Raw genomic sequence first — 12,089 nt, forward strand, 5'->3', positions numbered from 1 at the left:
CATATTATTAACATTGACAAACATATTTACAATTAGCATTTTATAAAGTAGAACTGTAATGTGTACTTTCTCAGTCAGTACTAAGTGCAGTCATCTTATGCAGCATCACTTTTCACATCAAAACAAAAGTAGAACTGTAATGTGGACTCTCAGGGAAAGATACATTTTTTTTATTTTATTTTTTTTTTTGAAAAAAAAAAAATCAGGGAAAGATCTACAGGGAAAGTCTCAAAGATCAACCAATCCAATCCAATCCAATCCACTTTATTTATATAGCACATTTAAAACAACAAAGTTGACCAAAGTGCTGTACAAGTCCACAAACATAGGATAAAACATAAAACATAAAAATGTAATAAAAACACATAATAAAACAGTACAATGTGTCACATAAAAAGTCCAACCTCTCGAAAACGGTTTAAAAAACAAAAGCCAGAGCAAATAAGTGTGTTTTGAGGCGTGATTTAAACACCTGCAGAGTGGGGGCCTGCCTAACATGCAGTGGCAGCTCATTCCAGAGCTTTGGGGCTGCCACTGCAAAAGCACGGTCCCCCCTAAGCTTCAGCCTGGAGTTTGGAACGGCCAAGAGGAGCTGGTCAGAGGACCTGAGGGACCTTAGAGGAACATAGGGTTCCAGCAGGTCTGAGAGGTAACCCGGTGCCAAGCCGTTCAAACATTTAAAAACAAACAGTAAAACCTTAAAATCAATCCTAAAACGCACAGGAAGCCAGTGGAGGGCAGCCAGCACAGGGGAAATGTGCTCCCTTTTTCGCGTTCCCGTCAGCAGATGGGCAGCAGCATCTTGCACCAACTGCAAACGAGAGAGGGAGGCCTGACTGACGCCCACGTACAGGGCATTACAGTAATCAAGGCGAGAGGTCATAAAAGCATGGATAACCGTTTCAAAAACAGAACGGGATAAAAAAGGTTTGACCTTAGACAGCCTAAGCTGGAAAAAGCTCCTTCCCACCACAGTATTGATCTGCTTGTCCAGCTTTAGGTCACAATCGAATTTCACCCCTAGGTTGGTGACTGTTGGCTTCACAAAAAGCCCAAGAGGGCCCAAATCACCAGGAGGAGGCACATGACCATTGCTGGGACCAAACACCATGACCTCTGTTTTACTGTCATTGAGACAAAGACAGTTTGATGCTAGCCATGCCTTAACATCATCAAGGCATGCTAATAGTGGTTTTACCGGGTTGGTAGTGTTTCTTTTTAATGGCATGTAAATCTGGCTGTCATCTGCGTAGCAGTGAAAGGAGATGCCATGCTTTCGGAGTATAGGCCCTAAGGGGAGCAGGTACAACACAAATAAAATTGGCCCGAGAATTGAGCCTTGGGGAACCCCGCAGGGGAGAGGTGCTGTGGAGGATACAGCGTCGCCCAGGCTAACACAAAAACGTCTCTCAGACAAATATGATCTAAAAAACTCCAGGGCTTGGCCTTTAATGCCAACCCAGTGCTCCAAACGGGAGAGCAGAATATTGTGATCCACTGTGTCGAAGGCAGCAGTGAGATCTAAAAGTACGAGAATAAGGGAGTCACCAGAGTCAGTGGCGAGAAGGATATCATTAAAATCAAGATCGACGGGTTGGTGACCACTGAGTTAGGGGTTAAGTGTCTTGCTCAAGGACACTTCGGCACGCTTAGTTGTACTGTCAGAAGATTTGCTGGGAATATTCATGACCCCTAGGTTGAGAGACCTGTTGATTTGCTGGGAATATTCATGACCCCTAGGGGGAGAGTTAATCTGGGTGACCCTGTGACCTTTCCTCTGGCGCCACCATAATGATCTATAGCCAGAAATAAATGTTGCAACATCAACTCTTGTGTCGTCTACCCAGTAAAGTGTTGCATGTGAGTTATGGCAAAGTGGGTGGAGGTTTGCACCGTGTGCATTCTTGTAGTTGTGTGACTAACAAGATACGCTAATTTGAAAACTGAAAGTTTGGCCTGATGGTGTCATTAGAGGAAAAGGTCATAGGGTCACCAAAATCAACAGGTGTCTTCCATTCGAAAGTATTACTTTTCCAGATATATATTGTTCACAGACATCCAAACGGGGGACGAAAACAATAACGTCTTTGGCGGAGCTAATAACCTATGCCACTATAATAACCTTTTTCTTTAAATAGCGATACTGTGTGTCCAGTCCTGTTTTCCCTGGCAGTGTTTCTGTGTCGTCATCGTCCTCCTCCTCAGCCTGAGTGGTGTACAGGTCGGCCAGCCTGCTGAAGCGTGGCCCCCAGCCGTTCAGGCGCCCGTAATCCGGCTCCTCCTCTGAGCTGGAGGAGCAGATGGTGCTGAGGGAGCCGGCGTCGGAGCCCTCGCCTTCGTAGTCAAACACCAGGAGACGGTCGTTCTGGGAGAGAAGCGTCGTATTAGCTACACAATCATCACGTCACACAATGAAACGTCCCCATCCCGGGTAGAATTAGACTTCCATCTATCTCATCATATCTTCTTTTAACACATATGAATATGATATACACCTGTTTTTTTTTTTTTTTTTTAACAGTTTTTCTTTATTTTCCCTTTTCAACATGAAACAAGACAATACAATACAATAACAATACTGATAAACAAGACATCACAGGACAATAACAGTAATAATAATAATAATAATAATAATAATAATAATAATAATAATAATAATAATAATAATAATAATAATAATAATAATAATAATAATAATAATAATAATAATAATAATAATAATAATAATAATAATAATAATAATAATAATAATAATAATAATAATAATAATAATAATAATAATAATAATAATAATAATAATAATAATAATAATAATAATAATAATAATAATAATAACGACAATGACAAGACCATCAGTTAACACTTTGGTTGCCTAAGGTTAAATTAATGATATACCATAGATTGCCAGCGCTATTTGTCTATGGAGAAAGTCCCCTTCTTTGCAGGGCTATAACTTTTTAAATTCTATTGCTACATTGCCATTATTAGGGCCCATTCAAAGTCCTATATGTATTGTTCATTGTGTAGCAACGTTAAACTTTTTCATTCACATATTCATAGTAAAGTATGGTCTAATGTATAAGTATGTTTTCATCTCTTTCTGCAGCTTTCTCCAGAACGTGATATATAGCCCCAAATGCATTATATTGATGATGAAATACAGTTTGATGGCAATCAGCGCGATATAAAAAATTCCAACTAGACGTACTTCTAGAAGTTACTACACGTCATCTGATGTTGACCGGATGGGCGAGGGGGCGTTTATAATTCCGTGGGCAGCGTTATACCAATCATCTAATGTGGGTCAAATGTTGATAATATCAGTTATTATCGAAGACGGTAACGTTACACGCTGAAACTCACCCCAGTCTCCGCGCGCCGTTGGGCGATCATCGTCGAGTAGAAATTTTATCATTATGGGATATATTATTACCCGGTCCATCTCCAGCTTGTATAATGGTATATACGTCCAAATCATGTTGTTTATCGAGTTATTGGCAATCGATCGCTATGTAGAGTGACGAGCTAGAGTCACGGGACATATACCGAGTGGCCGGAAGCAATACGGACGTCTAGCAAAACCTCTAATGCGCTTCCTGTTAAGCGCTTGCGCCGATCGGCCACCAGATGGCGCTCCTGAACCGCCAGAGAGCTCAGTGGGTCCTGCTGGTGGATCCCAGGCCAGCGGAGGGACATTATGAATCCGATCGCAGATTTTTGAAATATTGATATAAAGACGACGTACAGCGTCCCCCGGCAACTTTAGCATGGCCAGCAAAGACGTCTAAAGACGGCTCCCGGCACCCAAAGTGTTAAATCAGAATAATGAAAAAAAAAAAAAAAGAAAAAGTCATGTATAAATTAAATATATAAATTAATAAGAATATATATAATATATATTCTTATTAATTTATATATTTAATTTATACATGACTTTTTTTTTTTTTTTTTTTTTCATTATTCTGATTTAACACTTTGGGTGCCGGGAGCCGTCTTTAGACGTCTTTGCTGGCCATGCTAAAGTTGCCGGGGGACGCTGTACGTCGTCTTTCATATATTATATATACATACATATACATACACACACACATATATATACATATATACATGCATATACCCACATGTATGTACCATAAGGCGAGATTACTTGAGCACCCGTCATCTCCAGTATCGACAACCAAGGTCCCTACCCCGTGAGGACCCCAAATCCGGCGCCCCAGCGAGCCAGAGCATCATGCCTCTTTAACACTCCGACTCACCAAGACCTCGAATCAGGGGCCCCCACCAGTCCGAGACCGCGTCTTGTTTGCTTTTCTCATATTTTTATATTCAGAGTTAATGATATTGTTTACACTGTTCATTTTTTCTCATACGTATTTTTAAATAAACAATAATAAATAATAACAACAATGACAACAACAACATCATTGTTATACAACAGACAGGCCTCTTACGCGTCTGTTGTACAACTTCTTCCACTAGGGAAACCCACCTCCAAAAAATACACAACCGGGGATAGACATCCCAAGACCCCCGGCCCCCACCCCTCCCCCAACCAAACAGCAAAACCACCAATCGACACGGCCAGCGACAGCATGCGGATATATTCACATACCGCCACTAGCCGTATCAATCAACAGTCCCTCTGCTCAATCGAGAAAACAGCGGAGACCAAAGGTCCCGGAACATCCACCCCCGGCCGCGCTCCTCCAAGGTCAATCTCTCCAATGGAAGAAGCTGGGATATCTGATCTTGAAACATCTCAAAAGTGGGCGAAGAGTCATTTTTCCAAAACAGGAGAATACATTTCTTGGCAAAGTATGTTATAACAATCAGCAGTCTATATTTTTTTGGATCCATCTGGATCTCTGGTAATTCATTAAGTAAATAGGCACATGGGGACAAGTCAAATTCCGTTTCTAATACAGATTTTGTAAATAAATTAATACAATTCCAGAATCGTTTTAGTTTATCACAGTGCCAAAACATGTGTAGAAATGTTCCTTCGTTAGTTTTACATCTAGGACAGTTTATTGAATTATCTCTAGACATTTTATGCATTTTTATTGGAGTTAAATACAATTTATGGATACATTTTAAATTTGCTTCTTTGATTTTGTTACTTGTAAATGGAAAGTGTATTCTATCACAAATATTTAGCCATGTATTTTCTGCAAATTTCATGGTTAGGTCTGTCTCCCAGATCCTCAACAAAGGCAAAAAAGATGAGTGACATTCTTTGGAGAAGATGTCATAAAATTCACTAATTTTACCTTTAATTGTGGTCGATGACATTAGTATTTCTTCTATTTCATGTAATTCTAGTCTTATTTTATTTTCTCTTCTCAGTATGTGTATAATGTTTCTCATTTGTAAATATTTAAAGAAATCAGTATTTGGGATGGCATATTCTGTTCTTAAATCCATAAATGATTTTAACTGCATATTTGTATGAAACAGGTCTTTGAATTGACTTATCCCCAACTGAGCCCATTTAAGTATATTAATTGATCTTAGATGTTTATCTAGATCAGGATTGTGATAGATAGGAGAGTATATGGAGGTACAATTGGTGATACCCAGTTTTTTTGAGCAGTCCTTCCAAGCACATAGTGTGTTAAAGACAGTGAAGCAATTACCTATGTTTCTTATCTTTTTAAATTGTTTTATAAATATGAGAGAGTCCAATGGTAACGGGTCAACAAATTTAGCTTCTAACTGAAACCACTGTGAGTCCCGTCTTCCCAACGACCATGACAGTACATTTCTTAATTGGGCTGACCAAAAATAATGTTGGAGGTTGGGGAGACCGAGACCTCCCATGGATTCTGGTTTCATAAGTGTCAATAACTTTATCCTAGGCATTTTGTTGCACCAAATACATTTTGAGATGGGTCTATTCATAGATTTGAAAAATTCTGTAGATAAGTAACATGGTAACATTTGAAAAAGGAAATGTAGTCTTGGAAGGACGTTCATTCTTATTACATTTATTCTTCCCAGCAGAGATAATGGGAGCGTGGACCATTTACACAAATCAGTTTTTATCTTTTCTATAAGAGGACAATAGTTTTCCCTGTACAAGTTCTCTAGTTGCGGTGTAATGTTTATTCCCAAATATTTAAACCCTTCTGGAGACCAATTAAAAGGATATGTTTTATACATCGTTTCAGTTGGGGTCATATGCAGGAGACAAGCATTTGATTTATTAAAGTTTAACTTATATCCAGAGTATTTTCCAAATTGTTCTATTTCGTTATATAAGTGTGATAAGGACTGTTCTGGGTCTTTTATGTATAAAATAATGTCATCTGCGTATAAGGATATTTTATGTTCCTCCTTATTCATTTTCAGTCCTTTAATGTGAATATTGTCTCGTACACATGACGCCAGCAATTCAATCACCATCGCGAAGAGTGAACTCGACAGTGGGCATCCTTGTCTTGTCCCTCTCGTTAGTGTAAAAAAATCAGAGGAAGCTCCATTGGTAATGACAGCTGCTTTAGGATTTTTATAGATTGCTTTAATCCAAGCGATAAAGTTTGGTCCCATATTAAGCTTGTCAAGTATAGAAAAAAGAAAGTTCCATTCAACCCTATCGAAGGCCTTCTCTGCGTCCAGTGATAGGAGCAGAGAAGGGCTCCGACTGGTGTCCAAATGGTTTATTACATTTAAAAGTCTCCTTATATTGTCAGCAGAATATCTCCCTTTTATGAAACCTGATTGGTCTGGATTAATCAATTTAGGCAAAATATCTTCTAGTCTTTTTGCTAATAATTTGGTTATAATCTTGTAATCGTGATCTAAAAGACTAATAGGTCTATATGATGAACAATTTAAAGGATCTTTGCCACTTTTGTGCAATACTGTGATATGTGCTAAGTTCATTGATTGAGGGAGTATTCTATTGTGACAGAAATTATACATCATTGCCATAAAAATGGGATGAAGTTCAGTCCAAAATTCTTTATAAAATTCAGCAGAAAAACCATCTGGTCCTGGGCTTTTATTTATGGGCATTAACTTAATTGTGGCCAGAACCTCTTCTTTTGTAAATGATGAGTTAAGGTATTGCTGGTCTAATTCAGACAATTTTGACAATTTCTTATTTTGTAAGTACTGGTCCAGTTGTTCTTGTGAATGAGAACTTTGAGATTTGTAAAGTGTATTGTAGAATTCAAAGAAAGCTTGATTAATCTCTTTAGGTTGATATGTTATATTATCATTGAGATTAATTGCTTTAATAGTTCTTTCAGTTTGTTCTTTCTTTAATTGATGGGCCAGTAATTTACTTGGTTTATTGCCAAATTCGTAATGCTTTTGTCTAACGTAATTCATTTTTGTTGTAATTTCGTTTGAAATATTAAGGTTTAGTTTGGCCCTGGCCACAATTAGTTGTCTCCAATTGTCCTCTGTAGACGCTGTCTTATGAAGTGCTTCACATCTTATTACTTCTCTCTCAAGTTCTTGTGCTTGTGCTCTTTTTACTCGCTTTTTAAATGAACCATATGAAATTATTAGTCCTCTTAAAGTGGCTTTTGCAGCCTCCCAGATAATGTTAGGGTCAATGAGGGGGTCATTATTTTCCTTTATGTAGTTTGTAATCCATGTTCGCGTTTTTACTTTAAATTCTTCATCTTGGAGTAATGAATTATCAAATTTCCATTGTTTGGTGAACGAGTTGTTCCTATTAAACTGAATAGTCATGCATATTCTGGCATGATCTGATAAAATGATTGGGCTAATTTCACATTCCTTTATCATGTATATATATTTTGAGTAAATAAAGGCATAGTCTATTCTACTATATGAGTTATGTACATTTGAGAAGAAGCTGTAGTCTTTAATGCCTGGATGTAATTCACGCCAGACATCAATTAGGCCACTTTCTGCACATAACCCTTGAAGAACTTTTGAGGATTTGGAGCTATGGTTAGTTTGACTAGACTTATCCAATGCTGTCATTGTCAGATTAAAATCTCCCGCCATCACTCCAAAACCTTTACAGTTTTCATTGAACAGCAACACCATGTCAGACATAAATGTGGGTTCATCGGCATTGGGGGCATAAATGTTCAAAAAAGTAATGGATGTTCCCCAAATGCAGCCTGACACCAAGACAAACCGTCCGTTTGGGTCTGTAATTGTTTTTTCTACTGTAAATGGTATTGTTTTGTTAATCAAAATAGCCGTTCCCCTGCTATGACTTTTATATGATGAGAAATAGACCTGACCTACCCATTCTCTTTTTAACTTTGCGTGTTCAGTGTCTGACAAATATGTTTCTTGTAAAAAAGCCACATCTACTTTGTTTTCTTTTAGAAGGGATACAATTTTTTTCCTTTTAATAGGATTTCCCAAGCCTTTAATGTTCCACGAATTTATAATTATATCTGACATGGTAGTTGGTGCAATCTTTGAGGAGTATCTATGACTGTATACATTTGCCTCGAAAATATTGCCATTGCTTTTATTAATAAACATGACCAAAAAACTAAAACATAGAACACAAAACATACATAGAATAAAAAACATACATGAAATACATCAACCCACCCCAGCCATGGTTTTCTGAACCACGACATTTACCCCCTTACTCCTAGTAGGCCATAGAGAAACAATAATGGAAAAAACAAAATAACTGAAAAAGAATTAAATCTTTCTTATATTGGCCCCTGGAGCTCTTGTCTTCAGTGTAATAACTTCCTTTTATTTATTTGTATTTCTCTTTACACCCCCTCACCTCTTCACTTCCCCCCATGTTGTTAAATATGAGTTGGTCACCTGATATTACTGAATGGTGAGGGGTGTTTCTTATTAGGCATTGTTGTATTAAAGTCAAAGAATAAGACATCCATTGACAGTGATGGGATAGATATGATTATAGTGAAGAAGACAATTGATTGTATAATCAAACCTCTCTGTTATATTTGTAATCTTTCTTTTCAGACAGGTATTTTTCCAGACAGGATGAAGGTAGCAAAAGTGATCCCACTTTACAAAGTAGGAGATAAGCACAGCTTCACTAACTATAGACCAGTGTCATTGCTCTCACAGTTCTCGAAAGTGCTTGAAAAACTGTTTTTGCATAAGTTAGATGGTTTTGTGGAAAAGAATAAACTGCTGAGCGAAAGCCAGTATGGCTTTAGGCAAAACAGATCAACAGCGACTGCCTTAATGAATATTATTGAAGAAATAACAACAGCAACAGATAAAAGGAAATTAACAATAGGGGTGTTTATTGATTTAAAAAAGGCATTTGATACCTTAGATCATAATATTCTAATTTCCAAATTACGTTCATATGGTGTGAGAGGAATGGTTCTTGAATGGTTGAGTAGTTATCTCCACAATAGGCAACAATATGTGCAGTTGGCAGATGTCAAATCTGAGCTCATGAAGATTGAATGTGGGGTACCGCAAGGTTCGGTTTTGGGGCCCAAACTCGTTCTTTTATATATTAATGATATTTGTGATGTTTCAAAACTATTACAGTTTGTCTTGTTTGCTGATGATACAAATTTTTTTTGTTCTGGAAATAATTTAAAGGAACTAGCTGAATATATTGTGTATGAAATGACAAAGCTAAAGAAATGGTTTGATGTAAATAAGCTATCACTGAATCTGAAAAAAACTAAATTTATGATTTTTGGCAATCGAAAACTAGATGAAAATATAGTACTGACCATAGATGGAGCTGATATAGAGAGAGTTAATGAATTTCGTTTTCTTGGTGTAATTATGGATGATAAATTAACATGGAAATCGCACATAGCACACGTTAAAAAAAAGATGTCCAAGAGTATTTTTGTTATGAATAAAGTAAAGGATGTGTTAGAGTATGAGGCAATGAGAACACTCTACTGCTCACTCATCTCACCTTATATCAGTTATTGTGTTGAAGTATGGGGGAATACTTATGGGACAAATATAAAACCATTATATATACTACAGAAGAGGGCTGTACGAATCACACATAAAGTGAGTTATCGAGAACACACAAATATATTATTTATTAAATCTAGAATAATTAAACTTGAAGACATGGTTAAGTTTCAAACAATGTTAATTATGTTTAGGGCAAGAAATAATACACTGCCAGAAAAACTACAAAATCTTTTTCATTTAGAAAGTGAGTTTAGTAGGAGAAAATACAATTTTAAACATCAGTTTGCACGTACCACACTTAACTGGTCCTTCAGTTATTGGTGTAAAGTTATGGAATTCTCTCCATAGCGAGCTTAAGGGATGTAACAGTGTTTATCAATTCAAAAAAATGTATAAAAAAAAAATATTTAGTCAGTATGAAAATCAAAATGTGATCTGAATAGTGAGATCTTTTTTTTTCTCTTCTCTTTCTTTTCTTTTTTATTCTTTATCATTATTATTATTATAAAAATTTTTCTTGTTTAACTGTGGATTGTGTTTCTTTTATAATGGTATAAATGATTATTTGTGTAAATAAGGTTATACGCCGACCATTAAGAAAATACATGTTAGTTTAGGAATAAGGGGCAGGTAATTATAAGATTTATTCTTCTTCCTGCTCCTTTTGTCCATGGAATGGCTATTTATGATTTTTTAATGAAGAAACTATGATTGTATTATTCCATGTGGCAAATAAAAACTCTGAACTGAACTGAACTGAACCCTTTTTTTTTTTTTTTTTTTTTTTATTATACTGCCGAGAGTTCTCCTCTCCACATACTTTTTACCATTCAGTCATTGTGACCTTCTAATGTTTGAGAGAAAAATATCAGTGCAAAACAGATGCATGTTAAATTCGTGCCATTCCTTGTACCCCCCTCCCTTCCTTTAGTCATGGTATCGTCCGTATGACGTCACACGTTGTTGCAGGAAGTACCGCTACCAGACAGTAAATACACGTTGAGGAGAAAAGAAAGAACAGCCGATCGCGACTGTATTGGCAAATCAATACCCCTTCCTCTGGGGTTTCAAAGTCAAGTGATTTGTCCGTATTATAACAGTCATAATGAGGGGGTGCAAACAAACAAAAAAAAACGTAAATGTCATCTTCTTACCTCCACCATGGGTAACGGTTTACGAGGCAAACCTCAGTCCAGCTCGTCGGCGAATGATTCTGCCTCTTTTGGATCGTCAAACAGGACAATTTTGTTTTTATGGAGGATTCGAAGCCGGTGAGGGTATGCAAATCCTCGAAACATGCCCTTTTCGATGAATATCTTGGTCATCCGGTCGAATTCTCTGCGTCTTCGACGTACCTCTGTGGGCAGGTCCTGGCGAATGGTGAGTTTGGCTTCCCCCTCTGTGATTGTAGATTTCTTTGCTGCTTGTAGGATCAGCTCTTTGTCCCCGATTCGTAAAAAGCGGATTAGGACTGGTCTGGGATATTTCCCAGCGTGTGGTTGTGATTGTGGTCGCGCTGGGCGAAACACTTGTTCCAGGTCGAGTGTTTTTTCCAATGAAAGCTTGAGCCAGTTGGGTAGTTTGTGCTGAATGTACTCAGGTAGAGTTTGGTCACCCTCCGATTTCTCTGGAAGCCCCAGCAAAACCAGATTTTTCCTCCTCCCTCTGTTTTCCAACTCATCCGTTTTCATCTCCATTGTTCTCAATGTCTTTTCGGCTCTGTGTAACTCTCGCTGGGTTGTTTGCAGGTTGTCCTCTAGTGCAGAAATCCTCTCTTCCGCCTCATCCAGGCGCTGCTTGTGTTTGTTGACTGCTTTGTTTGTTTTAGTCAGTCCTTCTTTAATCGCCGATACTTGGTTTGTCACCTTTTCCAGACGAGTATCGATACCGTCTAATCGGCCCAATATTGCAATGCGTTGAGATTTTAACTCTGACATAATTTCGACCAGAGTGGGGTCATTGTCTGTTTCAATTGTTTGGTCGTCGACACCTGGTTTGTTTCGCTGGCCTTTCCTTGTTGTTGACATCTTGCAAATCACCACGTTTTATCAAAAGCCTTTACTTAATTTAAGTTGAAACAAAATTATTGAAATTGTCCTTGAGTGGAGGTAAGAATTGCAAATTTAATCACTGAGACAGTGTAGAGCTCTTAGTTCAGGCAGCCATCTTGTTTCCCAGCAGCCGTCTTTTGGCTCTGTTTT

At 37.7% G+C, this 12,089-nt stretch overlaps 1 protein-coding gene across 1 annotated transcript in view; it reads right to left on the bottom strand.

Annotated features, from left to right (window-relative positions):
• LOC311232744 (B-cadherin-like) overlaps positions 1 to 12,089 on the bottom strand; it is a gene marked incomplete at both ends in the record, with an annotated part of 53,877 nt that overhangs the window by 10,097 nt on the left and 31,691 nt on the right. The window contains one exon of the mRNA XM_084338324.1: positions 2,145 to 2,365. Coding sequence (XP_084194450.1) covers positions 2,145 to 2,365 — 221 coding nt within the window. The remainder of the gene's footprint in view (positions 1 to 2,144; positions 2,366 to 12,089) is intronic.

This window comes from Notolepis coatsorum (assembly GCF_963971535.1).
Source record: "Notolepis coatsorum genome assembly, contig: SUPER_7_unloc_3, whole genome shotgun sequence".
Lineage (NCBI taxonomy): Eukaryota > Metazoa > Chordata > Actinopteri > Aulopiformes > Paralepididae > Notolepis > Notolepis coatsorum.